We start from the raw sequence: 24,242 nt of genomic DNA, 5'->3' as shown, positions 1-24,242 counted from the left end.
GGCTAACTGCGGCGCTGCTATGAGCCAACTTGGCCCAGCACTTGTCCTTAAAAAAGGTAATCAAGCTAAACCACTGATCCTAAGCTGTGTGAGCCTTTCGACAAACGTGCACTTGTTCCTGATCTGCAGCCGCTCATCGGAGCAAACGGTGTTCGACCCAAACCAAAAGTCAATTATTCACACTGTGGCCTGCACTGTAAAATGAAAAACACATCTGCAGACGAGCGCTTGTTGCTCAAGACGCCACAGATGATGCAAAAAAAGCTGCTTATTTTAGCAACGCTGAGTGTACCGAGTATAAAACAGAGCGCAAGACATCAGCGTGGCGGTGAAAGAGAAATTCTGCAGAGCTTTAAGCTGAACCCGTCTCATTACTGAGGCAAAAATCACGAGCAGACTTACTCGCACACTTTCACATCCTTTACTGATCTCTGAGCTACAAGGACAGAACTTCAGTCTGCTGCCTTCCTCTATCTGTACATGTGTGACATAAACGTGAACCAGAAAAGGGTCAGGTTTCAGACTGATTGAGCAGAGAGTGAAGAAAATGCGGTGGAGGGGAAAAGGAGTGGAGGGCAGAGGAGGGGTGTTGCACATCTCTAATACAGGCAGCTTCTTTGCTGGTTAATCGAGGTTACTATTTTAATGTCTGTCACTTCCTCCTGTCATGACAAGCCACTTTGGCTTAAGCTGGTTCTCAGCTTAGCAATCTCCACAGCACCTTCTTCTCCGTAACACCACCCTCCCTCCTCGTGGCCCTCCCTTAATGCACAAGGTACTAATCCGACAACCTTCATGTGAGAGAGGGGGAGGCTTGCCAGCTGAAACCACTAGCATGTCAGGATCTCTCCATACACTTCCACCAAACCCAGGAAGGAGGGAGGAGCTGCCGACCTTTGTGCTGCCTGGCCTGCGAGCTCATCGGTCTAGAAGAGAGCTCTGCCTGGCCACCTCTGGATGGGCCCGCCACAGCTGGAGGGATCTGACCGGGCTCCTGTTCAAAACAGAAAAAAAAAACAAATATAAGGAAGTAAAATTCAACACACAAACCTGCCTTTTGTTTTAAGTCAGCACTGGGTTGGTTACTGGTACAGGGTTCGTACGCTTTTCTCACAATAACATTCAAGCACTTTTCAAGCGTTTTCAAGGTCCGTTTTCAAACTTTTCCAGCACCGCACTTTGGAGATAAAAACGATAAAAATGAACCAAACAGACAGTTTCAATTCGCTGCTGCATGATATCATTTACTGCATTTATTAAAATGCCTTGCAACATTATTAATAACTTTGCTATATATTTTAATATTGCTATATTAAAATTTAATTTTTATGTATTCAAATTTCTCTCACACCTGACTGATCCCAGAACAAAACGATAATTTAACATAAAAATCCAACAATCCAATAATGTTGTTTAACGTATAAAAGAGAAGCCTACCTTTATTTCAATGATCAAAAAGCCATTGAGCCATTAGGAATAATAAATATTCATGATACTGAAACAATGTGAACAAATCGTGTTACCTTCCTGCTCATATTAAATGCTTAAACACAATATGCAAAGAAAGTTAAAACATCAATCAAGAAGAGTTTAGTCTGATTTAAATCCAGACGGCGAGAAAAAAAAAAGCATTTTCCTTTTGTTTTTTAGGTGTATGAAAATATCTGGTTTAAGCTGTGAACAAAGTTTTCCATATTAAGGCTTTAAATCAAAGTTTGCACTTTATTAGAAAACTGTGCAGTTTGAATATGGAGCACTTTCCAAACCACCTAGTTGAAATTCAAGTATTTTCAAAGATTTTAAGCACCAGCATACAAACTGTTGGTGACACAATGTGCAGAGCTTGTAATGAGTTACAGCTAAGAATGAAAAACAACTTGACTTTAGGTGCTAAAGAAATTGAGTAAATTAAAGAATCTTTTAGCAGAAAGACACATTAAAGCGAAGCATATAAAGTAAATAGCTTTTTTTTTAGGTAGTTTTTAGACAAAGCCTGGGTGTTAATGTGCTGGAAAGTTGCACAACTTAAAGAGCGATTCCACAACGCTGCTGGTAATGAAGCAGGCTTGTTTCTAGTGAGAGGAGGTGAGGTTATCCTCTGAGGATCTACACAGCCACGGGGAGAGACTAGGGCTGGGTCAACACAAGGACGACATCCACTGCAGTTACCGCTGCTTCGGCCTTCAGCCCCCTGCGGTGAGGCGGCTTGCCGTGCTCCGCCGGAGGCCCCTCGACCCACCACTCGGAGCTCATCTGCTCCAGCACCACCTCCCCGCGCCCGTACTCGGCGGGCTCTTCGTTGTCCGTGCCGTACTCCACGTCGATCTCCGTCGTGCGGCCGACTGGCGACCTCACAGTCCGCACCGTCTTGCTGACCGGGTAGGGTCTTGGCGGGGTAGGGCCATGGTCGGGGCTCTCCACGGCGGCAGTGGCGGCAGCCATCTGACTCCGGAGCATGGCCTCCCTTCTAAGGCGGTCCCCTAGCCCTTTGAGCAGCGCTCTCTCTTTGATAGTGGGGGTGAGTTTGGGCGGACAGCGGGCTGAGACTCGCCTGCTAGCGGGACTCGGATACAAGCTTTCGTCCTCGGGATAATTTACAGTGTCGACTGTGTCGGCGTAGCGCACCCTGTGCTGTGTCTTCGTCTTGAGCTGCGGGGGATCTTGTCGGACAGAAGGCTCTTTGGCAAGTGATCTGGGATCCCTGTTGAAGTGGTGGTGGTGGTGGTGGTGGTGCGGGATGTGTGGGTCGGGGGGATGCGGGTAATGGAGATGCTCAGAGTCTCTAGGAAGAATGGACCCTGGCCGAGGCTTGCTGCGGTAGAGTAAAGGCTCTTCCTGACTGCTGTCCTCCTCCTCCGTCACCTCGGCGATGCTGAACAACTGCTTGCACTGTGGGACCTGAGGAGGCAACTTAAGGATCCGTTCCAGAACATCCTCGTCGCTGTCCGGCGTCTCCAGTTTGCGTGACTGCAGCGGTCGCGGTCAAACATGGGAGTGGTAAAGGTGTGGAGTCAAATAATTACCGTTATCCACGGGGAAATTATTTAATAAAGACGTTCAGGCATGCAAAGAGAAAAGAAAGAAGAGGAAAAACAACAAAAAGGGTTACAAACAGACACATACGCAACAGAAATTAAAACATGAGCATGAAAGGGACCCATTATGCAAAATTCACATTTTGTACATTTAAATTTTTTCCCTTTCGGTGTCAACATCTTCTGAAATCTGTTAAAAAGTTACACATTTTTTGGATTCTGGAAAATGAGCCGTTTCAAAAACCTCCCGATTGTTAAGTCACATTCAATGGGCACTGTGGGTTAACACACCAATCCCAGCCGAGCTCAACCCATTACCTAGCAACCCCAGCATGTTTGGTTAGGTGGTTTCACCTCTGTGTGCGCTGTTCAATGGCTGGAAAAGACAAGTGTTTTGTTGCTGACTTACAATCCGGAAACCACTTGCTATATTCTTGTTGGTTGGGCACGAGGCTCCACTTTTGCTTTTCAAAGATGAATGGTTGTATAAACGCTCATCTGTTTGCAGCCATTTTCACATGCGAGTGTAAACATTGAGTTGTGGGGGTAACGTGGCCAGCAGTGGCTTATTCAGATTTAAAGTGACATATATATATGACATAGTGTATGAATATATATATATATATATATATATATATATATATATATATATATATATAGAACTTATCCCAACCTTTTCAAGGAAGCATAAGAGGTCACCTTAAACAAAAAGAAGCACGCTCACACTCTACAAAAAAGACAGAAGTCATAGAGCCTATGCAACAGGGGATACATACATTAGTAATGAATTTCTTTACCCTGTTGGCTCCCACTGCGTACCCCCTGGGCTGTGCTTCTCCCAGGTGGTCCGAGTAAAGCTCTTCCTCCTCCTCCTCCAGGATATCTGACAGATCCGAACGGCTGTTGTCCGCATGGTAGTCGCTGTGAGGCTCCATCAGGCCTCTGCTGTAACTCTGAAGGAAAACAGCAGCACGTCAGCCAATCTAATGAGAATCGTCTGTCGTGAATTCTGCTGCTTCATGAAAGATGTAACCATTTTAGCTCTAATACTTTTAAGTCACTCTGCTGTAGCTCTGGCTACATTTAAACACATAGTATGTCTTTTTTTTACTAAATTTTGGGGGTAAAAACTGTTGAAAGTCATGAGCTCAGAGGTGTATAAATATACCTTTATGTAAAAAAACAAATAATCTTAGCGTACCTGCTGCCTACTAGAGTAAGCCGGCTCCTGGTCTTGCCTCAAGAACTCCTCAATGGACACCAGCCGAGTGTTCTCCGGCTCCTCCTCCACCTCCGACTCCAGCGGCGAAGTGCTGGGTGGTCGCAGGACATTAGTGTTCTGCGGGTTCAAGAGGTCAACGATCGGGGCTTTAGGTGGACTTGCGACGCGCTCTGGGGTCCCGAGCTTGGCACAGGGGTCCTCGATGAACTCTGTGATGGATGGGAAAGGACGTATCGTCCCGGGACTGTCGGCGTCTCTGCGGAGATCCAACGCCGCCGCCACAATCTCCACTTGAGCAGGTGGAGGTGGCGTCGCCGCTGCTGGTGACGGCTGAGGTGCTGCGTTGACGGGTGAGGCCACATTAACCTGAGCAGAAGAAACGCAACGTTTTATGATAACATCTGTTAACAAGGAGAGCCAATTTTAAGTTTCAGTGGCTGCTCGTCAATCAGATGCTTCACACCGGTATTTCGCTCCAATTAGCATTTTATGTGCTTGATGTTCAGGGTTCGGACGCTTTTCCCACAGTAAAATTAAAGCGTGGAAGTTTTCAAAAACCTTTCCAGTGAAAGGAGATAATAGCAAAACAAATGAACTAAAAAAATAAAAGAGTTTCAATTCACTATCGTATAATTTATTATCGTTATTAGCAATGTCTTGTGATTGTATATACATTCTACAGCAGGAACGATTGAAACAAAACATATTAAAATGTTTTGTTTGGAATCGTTGCTCTCACACACACACTTACACACCCGATCGATCAGAGAACAAAAAAATAATCCCCCAATTTCAAAAACGTTGTGTAGCGCATAAAAATAAGCTAACCTTTATTTCAATGACACAGATCAATAAGTGATTGAGCAATCAGGAAGTAATAAATATATAAAAAATATATATACATATATTCGCTCAAGTTTCCTGGCATTTAGCAAATAGAAGTAATTTTGCTAATTCAATTGATAAAACAAAGAGAAGTTTATTGAAAGAGCCTTTTTTGTTATTTTAAATGTCTGGTTTCAACTATAAATAACATTTTCTAATTGTAGGCTTTTAATCAAACATTAGATTTCACTTATTACAAAACTGTGCAGTCAGAATATTAAGTATTTTCAAGAGCTTTACATGAAAATCAAGCACTTTCCAAACCTTGAAAACACCCAATTGACACACAAGTGAGTTCAACAATTTCGAACCCCAGACGTCAGATTTTCATTCCCATCACATCGATCAAAAGTTGGCAGAGTGAGCGTTACCACTGGAGGAACGGCGGAGGCCACGGGTGAGAAGGCCTCGCGCACAGTCAAGGCAGCAGCAGAGGTCGGGTCGGCCCAGGCTTTCACATACGAGGCAGATAGCAGACGATCTTGTGAGTGGAGAGCATGAGGCAGGTTGGCAGCGGCCTCCACCGCGGGGCCGTGCCTCTGTGTGCCTGACGGCAGAGTGTTGGGCAGCGCAGAGACTTTGGCAGCAGAGCTTCCATAAGACGGAAGTGGGGATAAGTTACTGGGGGCTACTGGGGTGCAGGGGAGGTGTGGCACAACTGGGGCGGTCAGAGTCGGGCCTGCCATGACGGCGGCCAGCTTGGAGGGCACGTTTACTGGGAAAGAGTCGCAGGATTCCCCGTGGGCAGACATGGTGCGAACGGTGAGCTCCTGCGCTGCCTGGAGGGCCTGGATCTGAGACGGGCCCAGCAGAGCGCTGCCAGCCGTCGGCGACGCCACTTCCAAGACCTTTTGACAGCAAGAGTGTTAAAAATCAGACTTCGTACGCTTTTCCAGCAGTACAATTCAAGCACTTTGCAAGCATTTTCAAGGTAAGTTTTCAAACTTTTCCAGCACCAAACTTTGGAGATAAAAAACAATACAAAAGAACTAAAAAATTCACCCTTACAATGTGTAATTTATTACTGCTACTAGTAATATGTAGTGATAGTATTCTATATTCTACAGCCGGAACAAATAAACCAAAATATAACACAATTTTATGATTTGAAACGTCTTTCTTACTCACTCTATATACCCGACCCTAATTTAATGTAAAATATATAAGCTGACTTTTATTTCAATTTCACAGATCAAAAAGTCAATAAGCCATTAGGGAATAATAAATATTCATTATCCAAACAAATCGTGTTAAAGCTCAAATAAAGTGCCTAAACACAATATACAAAAATAAAAAAAACCTGTACTCACTAAGTTTTCTGGCCTTTAGCAAATAGAAATAATTATAAATAATTTAAAATGGCCTAAGACATGAAAAGTTCAGTCTGATTTAAGTTCAAGTAGTGAGAAAAAAGAAATGCTTGTTTTTTTTTTTAATTAGGTGCATGAAAATATCTCATGTAAATAATCCTTTCCAAACCAAGTTAAGGACTTTACACAAACACTTCCCAAACCTTGGAAATATTTATATTCAAACATTTCAAGCACCTGTGTGAAAATCAGCAATTCACACTCATTACATGATCATTGAAACTCCTTGCCTTCTTCTTGTCCGCATAGATGGTGTATCCAGTGACCCGGACTCCGTTGGAGGTGCCAGCAGCGTCTATGGTGACGGGCAGCCAGCTGATGAGAGCGATGCCGGGAGAGGGACCGGGCTCCAGCTGCACGTCCAGCGGAGCGTCGGGGGGACCTGCAGCGATTAAACGCGTTACGCCCCGGGGAACAGCAAACATGGTATCAAGACTCATGTTTCTGCACTAAAAGCAGGACAAAACAGAGGAGCGACTGTCTTAACAGTGGGTAAACAACACTAGTAAGCAGCAGGCTAGCCATCTAAATGCACAAGAAGGATCCAGATACCTGAATTCCCAGAGTGCGCGCATGGAACTTAAGCAAATTTGACAGATTGTTTTAGAGAAATGTGACTCAAACCGTTCAAGAGTTGGCAGAAGACAAGAGGAATGTGGCACCAAACAAAACCGACTTCAACAACAAAACAGCAGCAAAGACAAAAGCTAAGAGATAATAAAAATCTGCTTCTTAAAAACCATTTTCTCAGACTCTTACATTAAACAGTTGGTTTAGTGAAACATGTGAAACAGGCTTTGCTAAAATCATATTAATCTTACGGGATAAATCAATCAGTCTCAATTTTATCAAAAGTCTTTTCGGGGAGCTTAAACTGTGTGAAATCTATTCTCAGACTCTTAACATTAAAACTTCAACTTTAAGCTGTATGGTTATGTTGGATGTATTTACTGAAGAAATGTGTTATTATAGCTGACAACTTTTGGCCCCTTTGTGATGGCTTTTTTTCACTCTTTTTTTCTTTTTACACATTTCTTGATTTCAGACACTGAATAAAGTTAATTAGGAGAAATTCTACAAATTATAATTTGTGACCGTCAGCTATTGTGGGCATAATTTAAAGAAATGAAAGAGATTGAAGAAAAGCGTTAAGGTAAGTCTCTGTGGTATTTGTCATATCATATCTCCTTTGAATTCAGCAGAATATCAATATTGCAAAATTAAAGGAGTAAATGTTGCACTAAGTCACTGGCAATTGCAGCCTAAAAAAAAAAAAATCAGTTATGTGAGCTGAATGTATAGCGGCTACAAAACGAGTCTGGTTTTAGTGATGCATCCACACGAAAAATCGACAGCAACTGAGTCTTTAACTTCTGAATGAGTTCTTTCTTCCATCTCTTCCATCAACGCTCCCTGCCTACAGATGACAGATAAATTATTGGATGGACACCAGAGACCTGTGTCACCACTGATGTGTCGGAATCTGAATTACGTAATTACTTCACAGTGGGATTATTGTTAAAAAAAAAAAAGCAGTATAAATTCTTAATCTGGATCAAATGTTTGAGCTAGACGATAAACACAGAGGCTTCCATGTGCCAAGCGTTACATTATTTTGACTCGAATGCTCAATGGGGAGGGGACACATTTAAAACGGCGTGATGCATTTGGTCCTGACCTGCCATTAGCGTGCTGAAGCTGACGGTGGCGCTTCTGTGTTCCCGCCGCTCGGCAGGAAGCTCCCACGGCATTCGGTGCGGCCGCGCCTCCACTTTGGCCGTGTACTGCAGGCTGGGCAAGAGGTTATTGAGGCACAGCGAGTAGCAGCCAGCCTTCACCAGCTCACACTCCTCATCGTTCAAGGACACAACGTGCACATAGTTACTGTTGCTGGGCAGCCAGGTCAGGTTGGCGGACGTGGCGGTAACTCTGTCCACGTGCAGCTGCGTGGGCGCCACGCAGACGTCCCGGCCGACCAGCATGCTGCAGCGGAGCTGGTCCGACACGCCCTTCTCCGTCAGGCTCTGGACTGACACCCGGTAGGCTTTGAGGTTGACGTCGAGCCGCTCCAGCACCGCTTTGGTCTGAGCGCCGAAGGGCACATTCAGCCGCAGCTCCTGGTCCACGTACACGTTGTAGCTCCACACGTTGCCCCAGCCGGCCGGCACCAACGGGGGGTCCCAGCCGATGATGATGCTCTTGGCAAGCTGCTTGATGAGGGTAAGTTTCCGCGGGTAAGGCACGACGTCCACTCCCACCTCCTCCAAGTCCAGGTCCAGGCCGTTGGTGAGGGGGGCCGGGACGGACGAGGCCGACACCGCGTCCGGGAGGACGGAGGCGGGGCCGGAGGCGGCCGACGCCTCCGTCCTTTCTGAGGCGCCGGCGCCCAGGTGGAGGTGGTGCTGGTGGCTGGCACTGTGCAGGCTGCTGTCGAGCAGGGAGTTGTGCGACACGTCGCCGGTCTCTGGGTGCTGCGCGCTCATCACATCGTCGTCTGACACGCGTTCCACGAAGTTGGAGGGGACCAGCCCTCTCCGCCCGTCCATCAGCTCACCTGGACGACGGTGACGGTTAAATGTTAAACATCAGGTAAAGTCAGGAACATTAAAGGGGCAGTATTAAGTATTTCCCAGGCACATGGTTCCATTTTAAAGTTATTAAATTGCTATTGATATCAATTACGACTTAAAAGAAATGTGGTTTTGTAATTTAACCCCTTGACATTAGGCTTCTGTCTCCTGATCTTTCTGAAACTCCACCTTTAGGAAGTCATTACAGCATTGCTCCTCTAGTAATCCTCTAACAACGTTTCCACCAGCGTTGCACAGAGAAGTAGCTCATATAACGAGTTCAGCAGATGCACAGTTCTTCCAAGGGTTTGCTAATTGCTACTGGCTAGTCTGAAGGAGCTGAGGGCGGTGTCGCAGGGAAGGGTGCTCTTTGAGGTTGAGGCTTGGAAATTTTCACATTAGAATGAAAATATTACTAGTAGCATGACTTTGAAACGGTTGAGCAAACAACATATTGTTACCTTCATAGAAGCCGTCGTCATCCATGTCGCCGTAAACGTAGATGTATTCCCCAGCGGTCAAAGGCAGCTCCACCTCAGGGTTGTCATTCGGCCCATCGTAAGGATTATAACTGCGACGGATAAAAACATCTTAATATTCAACGTTTATCTCAACAAGCTGTTGATGCAGTAAAAGAAACTGTGTTTACTTACCTGTATCTGGCAATAAAAACCTGAAGCTTTGCTGCTCCCCTGCTGGCTGTGTACAGTGCCGGGGCCACATCGATGTCCAACTCCTCAACTTCACTGGCTGTGTCCACCTGAGGGAAACAAATAATGCTTAGAATGGGTAAAAGTAAAGGGAATCAGTAATCAACACCTCCAAGGTGGGCTATTATGTATTTTCCAGTGCAATTTTATTGTACAGTCAAGTCAGCAGCTCACCATCAGTTGTTATAAAAATGCTGTTTGTATCGTAACCACATCTGACCGATTAAAATCAGTGTCTGTCTCTTTAAAAACCTCCTACTCTTTCTGACACTTCGCCTTCAGCACGTCGTTAAAGCAGCGCTTCTCTTCGTGCCGCCGTCCTTTGAAGCCGTTTACACCCGTTTCTAGGAGCACAGCAGATGTGCATTTCCACCAGGTGTTTGCTAATTACTGCTGCTGCTAGTCTGAAGGAGCTTAGTGAGGGAGGTGCTGAGGCGGAGGCTTAAGGACACAGATGGCACATTGAATTAGCAGGAGTTAAGGCACCCCAAAATGGTTGCCATGGGATGGGAGACTCAAGGGTTTCTCAAAACATGCATAAATAAGCCGAAGCAAGATGTTTTACATATATTTCTGATGTTGGAATATCTCTGTAACATGATATGAAGCTAAAAAATTTGGTTTTGCATAATACTGCCTTTGTTTGGCGAATCACACTGGTACATTTTATATGAGACAACTGCATATTAGTTATCTATGCGAGTTATCTAGAAATAACAACCTGGCTGTTTAGAGTTGACTGTAAAGGAAACCACTGTGCTCAACTGCAAGTAATTACAGGAAGTGAAGCAAAGGCAAAAAACAGGACGAAACGTAACCCGAGTTTACTTCCAAGGCTCACAATCTTATCAACAGACTGAAAAATAATCTTATTGGATCTACTTTGCCTGTACCACTTTATCCGACATTTAGAAAATGTCTTTTTGCAAGGCTAAGCAGGAAGAGCTTTTATTTTTTAAATTAGTCACTAACCAACTTGATACCTGACGTCTCATTTTAAATAGCGGTAGCAATAAAAGATGCTGTATTTGTAGTTCTGTGGGAGATAATCACCCACAACTACTACTGTATAACCTTCATAATCCACAGTGCCGAGTGGATAATCTCACTAAATATGAGCTTTGGGGGCTGACGGGTGACGAGATAAACAGACCACCAACATGCAGGAACCGATTCTGTAGAGCCTAAGCAGCAATCCCCAAATATCTATGGGATGTGTGTGAGCAGAAGTAGGACTTGCATAATCAGCTGCGCTCCGTGCTTGCGTCAAATGACAGGCGGAACCTTTGTGTTTGCACGTTTCTGGAACGTCAGTAAATCTGACGCACAAGCGACATCTGCAAATGACAGCGATGGGCGACAAAGAGCTGCTGTTCTTGGCCTGCAGGGGGTTAATTTTTGCTTCAAAAAGATTATCTGATGGGATACTGAGGAAGACTACTGCAGTGTGTACGCTGCGCTAAAGTAGTATTTTTATAAAAAAAAGTTCCATAAACGATTAGGAGATCCTTAAACGCTTGAAAGCTGAATGAGTATGAAGGACTAATCTGATGGCTGAAGACCTGCAGCTTAAAAACAATGCAAATCTTTATTGCTGGGTTCATATGTCTATTCATACAATACTTTAGCAATAATATAGGTTTTTAAATTGAAATGTCAAAATATGGTTTGATTGAAATGCAATTAATTGCAGATTAATTAATTAATTACCAACCCTCCAATGAGTCCCACCACTAGTTTTAATTTAGCTTCACAATTTTTAATTCGAAAGATTATTAATGAAAAGTAACTGAGATGGAACATAAACACATTTTAGATAAATATATTTACTTTTCAAATGAAGTACAAATGGCAGATATTTTAAAGTTAATGAGTTGCAGCCTGAAAAATCCTAAATATGTAAAAGTTTAGCTATTTTTTTAGTGCTTTCACACTTGCGGGCAAACTGGAAATAACTGCCTTGCTCAAATGAACATCAGTAAGTGGCAGAGGAGGGAGCTGAAGTCAAACTCACAACTTTCTACTAGGAAAGCCCTGGTGACTTACAACCAGTTATTCCAGGTGGAATAAAGAAAGAAAAAAAAAATCCTTGCAGTTTACTGGTGTCATGTTAGACACATTTAACGCTCTGAACCAGATTTACTTCATGCGGTTTCCGTTGATCCGTTTTGCTTCACTGTGAATCTACCATAAGTTACGACGTCAAAACTGAATAGAAAGTGCCGGGTACCTCGTGCGTCGGACTCGATTTGTGCGGACTGAGGTGGGTGTCGGATTTGGGGGTGAGGTGCGTGGTTTCCGACTTGGAGGAAGACCCCGACTTGCTGACGCTGATGGTGGGCAGCTCTCGGTGCTTGGTGACGGGCGAGCGCTCCACCCTGGAGAGTCCTGCTGCGTGCGGCGTGGACCCCCTGCGCAAAGCGGCGGCCACATCTAGCAGGACAGAGAGGGGAAGAGGATAAAACACGTCCTTGCACGTTAACCCGGTTGTCTGCGACCTGCCAGGTGGGTGAGATCACTGGACGGCATGCAGGCAGCTCAAGGTTGAACATGGCTGATTAAAACGGTGCAGGGGGGGGGGAGAGAAAAAAAAAAAAGAAATCCGGTCTCCATCTGTCTGAGGTTGGAGGTCATGCTGCCTTGTGTCGCCGTGTATCACACCAGCCGTGTTAAGGGGCTTAACAGGTTCTAGGCTCCACAGACGTTTAAAACGCCGAGCGGCAACTCTCGCCGGCGTGTGATGACGGGGAAACAAGAGCAGGGCCCGGCAAGCGACGACGGTGCGGGTGAGATGACGGATCGGAACGTGCCGTGCTTTAAGTGACAGCGTGATGAACGGAGACGGAGAGCGTACCGAGTGGGTCGTTACCGTCCGGGCAGGAGAGAGGGTCACCTCCCTCCAGACTCCAGAAGGCAATTTCGCCCAGCGACACCATGTCCAGTGTGCCGCCAGTGCAGTCTAAAACACATAGAGAGCACAGAACATAAAGACACCAGGCAACGTGGTGGGGACGCGGAGAGACGAAAGGAGCGGAGCAGAGAAGCAGCTGTGGCTGGAAGTAATGTTAGAAAGACGAAGACACACACAGAGAGAACGATAAGAGATTATAAGGATACACATTACTGACAACAGCAGCCATTGCAGCAGTAGTGGGTGCCTAAAATAGATTTAAGACAAGCAAAAGTAAGAGATGCAAAAATCTTAATTAGTAAACAGAATCCACCTGCGTCTAATTTATTCTCAGCATGACTGCAGCTGCTCTGTGAAGGAGAATCAAGAACACAGCAGACAGGTTAGGGAGAAGATTAAAGCCTCGCTAAGGGGCGTTGTTGATTCAACATCGATCCGATTCAATGTCGCTTTAAATCCTTCGATACTAATTTAGTAATAATTCCGTATTATTGATTGTAGGCTTTACTTATTCCTTAGTTTTTCCTGCCCATATTAACAACCCTGGTGGTATACATCACCATCATGATAGCACAGCGACAGCAACAGTAGCACCACAAGACTTGTGCTCAATAAGGAGCATAAAGGTTAAAATATGACCATTGAAGTGATTTAAACTTAATTCTCCTTTTCTTGTGGAAACTGAGATAATTCACATCACTGTTGAATAGGGGTTGCACCAATTAGTCGACTAGTCGATTCTTTTCTCTGCAATGACTTTTTTCTAGTCCCAATCAGATGACAAAACAGATTTTTCCAAGGAAATGAAAGAAGGTGGAATAGGTGAGTTCGTCAGAAAGCTCAAATTGTATAAAACTTTAATTTAACAAAGACAAACTGTAAATTACAGCATAGGCTACCGCAATAGTGGTGTTGCGCAGCGCGGTGGTTACCGCGGCGCCCCACATGCAGAGACTTTAGCCTGCGGTAGTCTGGAGTCCGACTCCCGTCCTCCATTCGCTGGGCCCAGGCCTCTCTCCGCTCTCTCTGCCCCCTTACAGTCAGATTGCTGTGAAATAAACTAGTGCTGAAAAAATCCTTAGACTACCGGAGTAATGTGCGACAACGCGTCATGATGTCAGGCTTTTTTATCCCTCAACTACCCCCAACTGATCAGCGTCACCCTGCGTATTGAAGCTTTTAACCTGGCAGCTTTACGCTCTTATAAAGTTATGGTTTGACTACATCTGGAAACTAAGTCCAAGCTTCACCCTGAGGGTCTGACAGAGGCGATCTCTATCAGACCCTCATGTCTGCATGTTGGTTCGGAGAGCCGAACCGACTCTGAGTCAGCAGAGCTTCCTGCTGCGCATCGGGCGGAGGAGCAGCAGGAGGCTTCGTTGAATTCAACTGTAACCAAACGGGATCCGTTCATAATAAGTATGGTTTGTGATGTTCCAAAAGCACCATTGTGGTCAGTGTGATAATTTGACTCCTATACGAGTAGCTATCATCAGCATCAGCCGGTGTTTGGAAAAAAAAAAAGTTAGACCCGACTTTGTGCAATGAACTTTTCTCCGCTGCTCACGAATAAAGATGTGTTTATTGCTCTTTTAATTCTGCATAATAGACTTAGTAAAAACGGGAAAAGGGGAGGAGGCGGGTCAATATTTGCCGTGAAAATAGCTGATAAAGCCTCCAAGTAGTTGTGAAGGCTTTTTGCGCTCACGTCACTATGACGTCACCGCAACTAGTCGACATCGCCTCGACTATTATCATGACGTAGTCGACCATAAAAAATATGTAGTCATTCAACCCCTACTGTTGAATCATCAATGTTAAGCATATTTGACCCACCTCACCAGCTGGTGGTAACGCACAGCAAATAGCAGTTTGCCAACCACTAAAGAGCTTAAGAAGATGAAGACGACGAAGAAGAAGACGAAGAAGAAGAAGAGAAAGAAGAAGACGTCTTCACATCAACCTGTTTAAATCCGACACTGAGCTGATACAGTAATGAGGTAGTGAGGACGCGCAGCTTCTCGGCCTGCAATGGACGCCTGCCGGTAAAAAAAAGGCCCTAGCTGTTCATCTAGCTCGTCAAGCTTGCTGCGATCCAAAGCTGTTCTTCGTTAGCAGAAAGTGCGGGAAATGGAGGAAGAGGTTAACGTAAACACTCAAACGTCCCCAGATTGTGCGCATGGCTCACGAAAGTGTTCCTCACCGTAGCACAAACACACCAAATCAATATTGAGTTGGAAAACATTAATCGCAACGCACCGATGAATCCATAATTCTTCCCAACCTTAATCGTAGAAGCAGCCAAGAGGCCCATGGTTGCTCTGGAGGAGCTGCGGAGATGCAAACCTCTGAAGGAGAACCTGTTGATGGATTAGTCAGTTGCATCACTCCACAAATCTGTCCTTGAAGAAAGAGTTACGTTAAAATGCAAGACACTGTTGGAGAAAACTTATCAGAAGTCTTGTTCACAGTTATATGACTAGACCTCGCCTGCTACAATAAAATATGACGGTGGTAGCATCGTGCTGTAGGATTGCTTTTCTTCAGCAGGAACAGGGAATCTGCTCAGTGTTTTTTGGGGAGATGAATACAAGGCGATCCAATAAACCTGTTACTTAAAAGCCTATCCTCCAACCAGAGAGGCAATGAAATGATTTAGATCACATAGCAATGAAGTCATTGAGGCCACCTAAACTCTGAAAAGTCCACTAATGATTAAAGCAGACAGGTGTTCTGCAGCTCACCTCGTTCGGTAGTCAGGCCCACCCCGTTGGTCAGAACTGAGAGGCTGGGGTTGTTGAGGAGGGTGGAACTGGCCAGGTCCACTTTGGAGGCCTGCAGCCGGAACTTCTCCAGCTCCTGGGACAGCAGGCCGAACTGCTCACTCTGACTGCGACATTTCTCCTCCAGCTCTCGTACCTTCGACTGCACGCAACACAGAGACATTTAGGAGACGCTGCAGTAAAAATGACAACCGGCCACATCCACGTCTCAGCATGTTTGGTTGCCATTTAGTTACTTCTTAACAGCAAACTTCAATATATTTTATGATGCAACAGACCAACACAACGCAGTGCATAATTGTAAAATAAAAGGAAAATGGCACATAGCTCGATTCGTTTTGTTGTACAAATAAAACTAAAACGTGTGGAGTGCATTTGTATTCAGCCTAGGATTAATGAGTTGGGAAAAAAAAATCTATTTGCAATTACAGCAGCAGGTATTTTCAATACTAGCTTTACACATCTAGAGACTGAATTGTTTCCAAAACAGTTCAGTCAGATTAAATTGAAACAAACTCAATCATTTCAAATGGCATGATTTAGTTCTTCTCGTGTCTCGCTTTCTGGATGACAAAAAGCTCTTGTTTCCATTTTATTTGTTGTTTTCGGGGGGTTTTCTGCTTATTTCAATAGTTAAAATGTCTTCAAGTTCAAGTTTTAAATGTTCATTAAAACTTAAAGTTTATTGATTAACATCATATTACTTGAAAACTCAAAACAACAATAATAGAAATAGTTTCTAACTTCTTCCTTCTCCTTTTCGAGCACGTTAAGATTATTGTAGTACAGAGTCCGTCGCATCTCTTGTTCGCATGTGTGATTTTATATTTCTATCATGTTTGAAATAAATAAAATAAATAAACTTCTGGGATGATTTATCCTCTTGCAAAATTTGTTTTTGTGACAGGCCTAAGCAAACTCAATGAAACCCCAGGAGTTTTGGTGACTAGACAAATAACTTAAAAAAAAAAAACACTAAGTCACAAACACACATGACAAACATTTTAAGGATCACTGGGGAAAAAAGAGGTAAATAAGAGGAATGGGACAGTTATGATAGAAAACATTTATAAGGGAATCTTTGAGAGAGCACAAAGCGAGACATGCTGCTTCTGTCTCACACCCACTTCACCGAACAGCGAGGTTTGCTATAGCTTTGCAAAGGAGGGTTTGGGGGGGGTAGGGAGGGGTTTCACACAGCTCAGCTCCAGTTTCTATATGTGGCTGATTTCACTTCCGGCTGTGGTGGGAGTTTTTAAGCGGGCTTGGTCTGACAAAAGCTGCAGGCTGAAACTGTCTGAACAACATTTCCTGTTAGCTCTCACCTACACATATCAGTGGTTACCTAAAGCCTGGGCACAAATCATCTTTTAACCCCCGAAGCGAAAACGATGACAAACAACAATCTGTTTTGTTGTCCGCATGTAGCAAAGATGAACAGACGCGATAAATGCGGTAAAATGTTCTGGGAAACTGTGTCACAGATCTGTTTCTGACCTCAGGTGATTGGCCTGATTTGAACAAGAGTTTTAGTAACTCGACACTGTTGAACACAAAAGGCGGTGGGACTGTGTGCATTATTGTGAGGGGGTTAAACAGAAAGCAGCTGAGCCGTGTTTCCTCAACTCGGTGAGCGACATGGGAGGGTAGGGTTGGCGAATAATTGGTCCGAGGAAGTCAGGAAGTACCTGCATGCAGTCCAGCGTGCTCTGATTAGCAGAAGACAAAAGGAAGCAAAGGACAAGCAGAGGTTTACAAACACAAAACACATGCTTGAGATAAAAAATAAAAGGGGATTCTGGAAGGAACAAAATATATTTTAGTCAGGTAGAAAAAGTTTGAATCCATGTTGTTGGAAGCCAGAATCACTAGAATGTCTCTTGGCCCTCAGCAGCTGACATCGAATGAACGCGTCTGAGATCGGTAATCTCTCCAAAACACGTTTTTAAGCAGACTGGGAACGGCCGCGTTTTGAGTTGGTGACAAAGCCTACGCTCTCTGCAGGGGACAGAGACTTTCTCCTGTGATTGTCTTGGGTTTAAAAAAAAAAAAAGAGAGAGAGAGAAAGTGAGAGGAGCCGAGAAGGAAGGAAGGAAGCGAGGAGCAAATATACTCTACCAGCTCCCTCTGCAACACGAGCTGAGTCAAGTCCTAAAATAAAAACACACACTTTCTTTAAGGAACAAACTCACAAAGCAAAATGAGCAGCTCTGATGACAAACGTGTATGTTGCTCAAATTCGGACGACGATGACCTTTTGCCTTTCAGTGAGTCACGTCGCGATACGAGGACTCGAGAATTTTTCCTTTCAAAATTAGCAGCCAATCAGACGGGGTTTCTAGCTGCCTAATGGCTGGTTTGAGTTATTTTTACACAAACTGTACTGCGGCGAAGCTCACAGAGAGTAAGAGAGACACAAAGCGACAGAGAAGCCATCTGTTCAATTCAAACACAATGGAGTATTCAAGAGGAGATCTCTTGTAAAACTGGGGGCTCATTTCACTGCCTTTGTTATTTTCATTTTTATAAATACCTGACTTATCATAAGCACCTCAGGGGTTTGCAGTGGTAACAGAAGTGCTGCATGGTGTAAAATAAATGTGCTTATTTGGTGACAGAGTGTGTGCAGGAATCACAAGGGCGTTAAACTCACCTCCAGCATCTGAACCACTCCTTCATGTTCCCTCTTGGCAAATAACTGAGCCTAATAAGTAAAAAGATGTTAAAGTTGGCTGTTAATACGTAAAAGAAAAAAAAATAATTCACAGCACAGCAGACTATGTTGAGTAAAAGGTTTTTTATACGCCCTAAGGTTGCCTCCTGCTGGACAAAACACCCAATTTTCTTATAAAACAATGTTTATCAAGAGGAACTTGTGGAAAACGCAGCGTTCGTGTTTCCTACCCGCTGTAACCTTTTGATCTCATCCTGTTTGAACTTAAGGATAGCCAGTGCCTGCTCATGTTCCAATTCCAGCTGCTGCCTTCGCTCGGCGACCTCTCGCATGTGCTTTATGGGGGGGGGGGAACAGCAACAATAATAAACAAATCCACTTCAAACATTTTAATTGTCTTGGTTAAGATTCAAACTGAAATCACACGACACTGTAAAAACACAAAATCTTACCGAGTATTTTTGGTCTAGTCTCTAAAGCAAATGTCTTACTCCACTTGAAATAAGAACGCCAACTTACAAATAACTTTATCAGCAAGTTATAGGAGCTTGTTTTAAGTCAATAATTATTTAACAGCAATTTTTAAAAAGTACTAGTTCCATTGGAAAATTGTTTCACTTATAAAAAGACATTTTCCTCATGTTATAAGCGAAGTAATTTGCCAATGGAACCAGTACTTTTAAAATTAATATTAAGGCATTATTTACCTTAAATAAGCTCCTAAATCTTGCTAAAAAAGAACTTTAAAGTTAGTTTTGCCTTATTTCAAATGTATTAAGACTAGACCTACAATACTGAAGACTTTGTGTTTTTGCAGTGAAGCTGTATGCAGTGGGATACCTTTAGGACCTGCTCTAGGTTCTCCAGTTTGGCACGGAGTCTCTGGTTCTCTTCGAGAACTGAATTGTGTTGAGCGGTCACTTCAGAGAGATCTTCCCTCAGCTCCTCATTCTCAGCCCGAGCCTAAGAGACAGCAATGCCGCGTTAATCGACTGGTTCCCAGTGGATTCATCAACCCGGCTGGGACGGAACCGGTTGAACACTGACCTGGTCGAGCAGCTGCGCCTTCCTCCTGAGGAGTTCTGCCTCCTCCTTTAGTTGCTCATTTTTGCCTCGCTCATCCTCAAGCTGGCTCTCCTGTTGGACACATAAGCCCAGTCTTCAGACTCGCCTCGTCTTTAGAACATAAAGCTGTCATGGGGGGTGTGGTTGAGGTGGTGAGATTGAACACTGAGACCCAGGTATCAGTGTTGTAGTACTCGAGATCGGTCTTGGTCTTGAGACCATTTTTTGATGGTCTCGTCTCGGACTCGACTGCATTTGGTCTCGGTCTTGTCTCGGTCTCGGGCGCTGAGGACTCGGCATTTTATTTCAAGACCAGTCAAGACCGCAACTGTGAAAATATCACTAAACGTACAGCATACTGTCCAGTTTATTTGTTAACATCTTTGTTTTCAGTGGATGCAAAACGCACCGATTAAAATCCAATCAACTATGTGTTTCTATTACTCCCCCCTCCCCTCCCCACCTTTCACTCGCGCGTGGCGCTCCAGGACATGCGCAGTGGTTTCCTCTCAGCGGCAGAAAATGTCTGTCTAATCGTCAGTAATGGAATAGCGCTGCATAAATCATAAGAAATCCGATGACCACAGCTAACTCAGCAGCGCTTCGCTTTCACAGACGGTGGGGACAACGTCTAACTTTTTTCGTCACTTAGAAAAGTAGCTCAAAGAAGGTAAGCTCCGTTGACGTGATGTTAGCAAAGCTAGCTGTATAGACACACATAAGCATTGTGATGAAAAATGTTATCACTCACTGCGCTGAATTATTGTGCGGAGGTGTAAACTGACTTGTCGCATATATGGGACAACGCTATGTCCAAAAGTCTGACATTCAGAAACAGTCGATTCTTCTCCACAGCTCTTTACTTATTAGATAGGACTGGAGTGTCACTCACTGAGAGCCGTTGTTCTATCAGATAGCCATACGCTGTCAGAATAGCATACATGCAGTGAGTACCATGCCTGCACATTAAGAAGTCCGACAGTCAGAGGAGTTGTCAGTTCACCATACACAACAAGTTATGACGAAAATAAGTCATTAAATTGTTTTCAATGATAACTATATAGATATACATGTGTTGTCGTGGTTTCAAAGTGTATTTAAGCAGGTCTGGCTGCAGCTGCAGTCAACTACAACACACGCTCGTGTAAAACTCATTAACCTACTTAACCACTAAGTCAGGATGCCATACAAGTGTTAATAAAGCATATGATGATCTACGTCATGATTCTATGTTGCTAATTAAATAAAATTATATGGTAATGACATGTCTGACAGAGTTTGTGCTAAGGGTATGACGATCTGACAGCGTATGCTGACCTGACAGAACAGAGCAACATGGACAAACACCCAGGGTGTTATCTATTTAGGGATGGCACGAGACCACTGCAGATCATAGCACAGAGATGGAAGCATAGCAGAACCAAGAGTTTGTACTGCTTTTAATATTGGTTAAATTTATTAAGTATTTAATATCTAGGTGTTTTTATGTGAATATGGATCTTTCAGATCAATTTGAGAAGTAATTTTGACCCTAAAAGTCTTGGTCTTGTCTAGGTCTCGGGTTAAGTGGTCTTGACCACAACACTGCCAGGTATTATTTTAGAAGATGCTCACAACAGTCCAGTCAGGCAGCACAGCAGAACAATTAGCAAACAGCTAATACTGGTAGCAACTGACATAAAAGACTAAGACAAGCTACTCAGGACTTTCGCAGTACTACTGAGGAGAACAGACTAACCAGCGACATCCAACATTAGACGTACGTTTGACGAGGACCCGACAAGAGACAGAGACAACAGGTGGACTTAAATACACACGGGGTAATCAAGGGAACGAGACACACCTGGGAACAATCAAGGGCTGACAGGACTAAACACAGAAAATCCCCAAATAACTAAACAGAAAAACACAGATCATGACAAAAGCAGCAGGAGAACCAAAGGATGTTTTCTTACTAAATCCAGACATCTCTTCTGTCGCTTCTTTACTTCATGCTCGAGATTTTCACATTCTTTTCTCTTCCTGCTCAGCTCCCGTTCCTGGACCAAAAACGGTGAGAGTTATTGATGACCGGTGCAAAATAATCTCTGAAAGGTGTAATATAAATAAAATAAATATAACATGACATATAATATAAATAAAATAAATCATATAAACAAACAATGTTCTTTGCATCTTGTCACTTTAGAACCAGAAACATTATGTTAGACCAACATACAGTGGCTTATATGTGTGAAGTGAAAGGAACTTAATAGTTTTATTTATTTATTTGTTTAGAAATTAAAATCTTAAAAGTGTGGCATGCATTTGTATCCAGTCTCCCCTGAACCAATACACTGTAGAATCATCTTTCTCTTATAGCAGCAACTTCTTGAGACTTAAATTTGCAACAATTTTCCTTTGCAGAGCTCCAGGCAGAGTGAAAAAGCATCAATTTTAAAATTTTACTGCACATTAAAGATTAAGATTTAGGCATGGATTTGATTGGGCCACCCTGAAACTAGATGTGGGCATTATCATTTATAATTTGTCATGATTGTTTGTTTTAATCATGGCAAGAATTTCTAATTTATTGTCTTGATAAAATGCAGTTATTGATGTTAAGTAATAAAAAAAACTAACAAAAGAACATAGTTTTACTATTTTTACTATTTTCACAAAGCCCATTGACAGATATCAGTAAATTAAAAAAAAAAAAAAAAGATTTTGCGATGTAAATCACACTTATTTCCCATAAATGGAGTTCTACAGGTTCCCCTTTCAACTGGGAATATTTTTCAAGAACAGTATTTATGTTTGTGACGTTAATACTGTGATATAGAGTCAGAGCCATCCAGTTACCTAAAAAACAAATTAATAGTTCTTTTTATCGTTCTAATTTTTATCGTTAGCACAATAGCATCGCAAGACAATGCGATGCTATTGTGCTCCCTCTGACAGGTTTTCTTTTATCAGTCAGTTCCTTTATTCTTCCGTCGACTCTGACCAGCTTCCCTCTCCCTGCTTAAAAAAAGCAACATGACAAACTTTCAGATTTTTTCATTTTATAAAATAACTCTCTCAGTTCACTTGAAACGATGCAACGTCTGTCGGTCTGTCGCACACGATCTAAATGAAACTGATTAAATAGTGACAACATGAGAAAACAGATGAGAGATATGAATGCTTTTGCAATGCACGTTCATACTGTCATAATTTTATGCAAGACAGAATACGTTGACTTTACTTTCCATGTTGACCTCTGATACAACACTGCAGAGGCATTACAAAGCTTACCATCCTCTAATTATTCTAAATGCAGCTTACATGCAGGAGAAGCAGAGCAGAAATCAGCTTATTTCAGCACGGCCGCAGGGTCTGAATGAAGCATTACCTATCGACTGCATAGGGGGGGAAAGCCACAGAGCACACTGGCTAATTGCTGACCACAAGCAGCTGACTGGAAGAGATACTGTACTGTCACCGGCAACGACACGGCAAGACAATAAAGATAATTAAAACACAATCTGTGGTCCGATTTGGTTGATTGTGTACGTCAGTCGGAGCACTGAGGATAAGAATGATGTGTACTGAGTCAGGATGTCCTGTTGTATGTAGAGCAGCTATCCTTAAAGCACGGGCCATAGTTTTCTGCTCTTCCTTTAACTAGGCCAACAGCTATCCGTTAGGCCGCCTGTGTTTACATGGTTTCCGCGAGTTTCAAGTTTAAGACTTTTTAAGACGTTTTAAAGACTGTTGCGAATGAAATTTAAGACCTGCATCACGACGGAAATGTGTAAAGGAAAATCAAATGTTTTGCTCTCTACAGACTTAACACAGACACAGAATGCATCTACCACTGTATGGCTGGCAACCATGCTAGCTAGCAAGGGCATATTAGCTGCAGCCTCAATCATCTTGAGTCACAGAATACAATTAAGATGTCTGCGTATCACTCAAACTTTTGACCGACAGAACAGTCCTGTGGGAAAAATTTAAAATCAACTCCAACTTAATTTTTATTATTATTATTATTAATTTAAGACATTTTAAGGCCTTAATATTAGATACAGATAGTGAAGACTTTTAAAGGATGCCCGGACACAACAAATGTTTCAGAGCAGCGGCCTGATGTTCAGCTGTAGCTGGCAATCAGAGCTGCTCAAATTTTTATCTTTTTTTCCAGTCAGAACACAGCAAAACCAGACACTAAAAGGTTCTGCTGACAATACTCTTCAGTGCAGATGCTGTCACTGAGTGAAGACTGGTCAAAGTTAGCTACTTTCAGTATAGAAGTTGGAAGCTGTTTAGAACTTTATTTTGTAAAGTATACGTGCCATTCAAAGAGAGAGCGTTACTTTGAGGAATCAATAGGAAGGCTAAGCGGAGTAAAGTAAAGATGCATATTTTTATTTATTTGAGCTTCTGGCCTTAGCAGCGTAACAAAACAGATTTTAAAATCTAATCTCATGCTCTGGGAAAGATTAATACAACAAATTAGAATAATAAAATATGCTAAAATAATGAAAATATAATACAAAATAGCAAAACCTTTCACAGAGACTGTGTGGCATGCAAATTCACTCACCACAAAGGGCAAAGAAAAGATTTTGAAAAGTCTGTGCGATTTTGGTATTAAAAATTAAAGCGTGAGGTCAGAGGGAGTGTCTGGTGGCACAGACGTCTGTGATTTTGATCACTGTATCACTTAACAGGAAGCTGTTTAAAAGCACCAGTTCAATACCTGGAAACTAAGAACACGATTGTTATAATAAATGTAACCATTCATCTCCAAACAGATCAACAAATAGCATGTGTGTTTGGTTTTAAAAAAAGAGCAGATCAAGGTTTGTGACATATGTTTGTAGAATGTTGAATTTAAAGGGATAATCTTGTAATCCCTTCATTTTCTTTCGAATTCAAACAAATACAAATGGCAAACACTTCATCCTATGGCAGTACATCTTTCCCAATCAGTCTTTTTACACATTTCATTTAAGAATTAAAGTGAGTGTGTCTGTTAAAAAAAATCCCTTAA

The 24,242-nt window shown here is 43.0% G+C and overlaps 1 protein-coding gene across 1 annotated transcript in view; it reads right to left on the bottom strand.

The window, feature by feature from the left end:
- The window catches only part of tspoap1 (TSPO associated protein 1), a 71,095-nt gene that overhangs the window by 9,091 nt on the left and 37,762 nt on the right, over positions 1–24,242 (bottom strand). Inside the window, exons 8-26 of the mRNA XM_015031837.1 lie at positions 21,181–21,264; positions 19,208–19,297; positions 19,001–19,123; positions 18,391–18,495; positions 18,140–18,190; positions 17,175–17,195; positions 15,448–15,628; positions 12,647–12,751; positions 12,023–12,225; positions 9,736–9,842; positions 9,544–9,653; positions 8,191–9,066; positions 7,065–7,091; positions 6,743–6,894; positions 5,514–5,990; positions 4,237–4,623; positions 3,833–3,988; positions 2,170–2,967; positions 895–994 (exon numbers count right to left, since the gene is read on the bottom strand). Of these exons, the coding sequence (XP_014887323.1) occupies positions 895–994; positions 2,170–2,967; positions 3,833–3,988; positions 4,237–4,623; positions 5,514–5,990; positions 6,743–6,894; positions 7,065–7,091; positions 8,191–9,066; positions 9,544–9,653; positions 9,736–9,842; positions 12,023–12,225; positions 12,647–12,751; positions 15,448–15,628; positions 17,175–17,195; positions 18,140–18,190; positions 18,391–18,495; positions 19,001–19,123; positions 19,208–19,297; positions 21,181–21,264 (4,153 nt within the window). The remainder of the gene's footprint in view (positions 1–894; positions 995–2,169; positions 2,968–3,832; positions 3,989–4,236; positions 4,624–5,513; positions 5,991–6,742; positions 6,895–7,064; positions 7,092–8,190; positions 9,067–9,543; positions 9,654–9,735; positions 9,843–12,022; positions 12,226–12,646; positions 12,752–15,447; positions 15,629–17,174; positions 17,196–18,139; positions 18,191–18,390; positions 18,496–19,000; positions 19,124–19,207; positions 19,298–21,180; positions 21,265–24,242) is intronic.

Source organism: Poecilia latipinna, unplaced genomic scaffold (genome assembly GCF_001443285.1).
Source record: "Poecilia latipinna isolate Pla-1442-1.1 unplaced genomic scaffold, P_latipinna-1.0 Scaffold220, whole genome shotgun sequence".
Lineage (NCBI taxonomy): Eukaryota > Metazoa > Chordata > Actinopteri > Cyprinodontiformes > Poeciliidae > Poecilia > Poecilia latipinna.
Note: the sequence above shows the minus strand (reverse complement) of the source record. Positions and strands in the feature narration are given on the sequence as shown.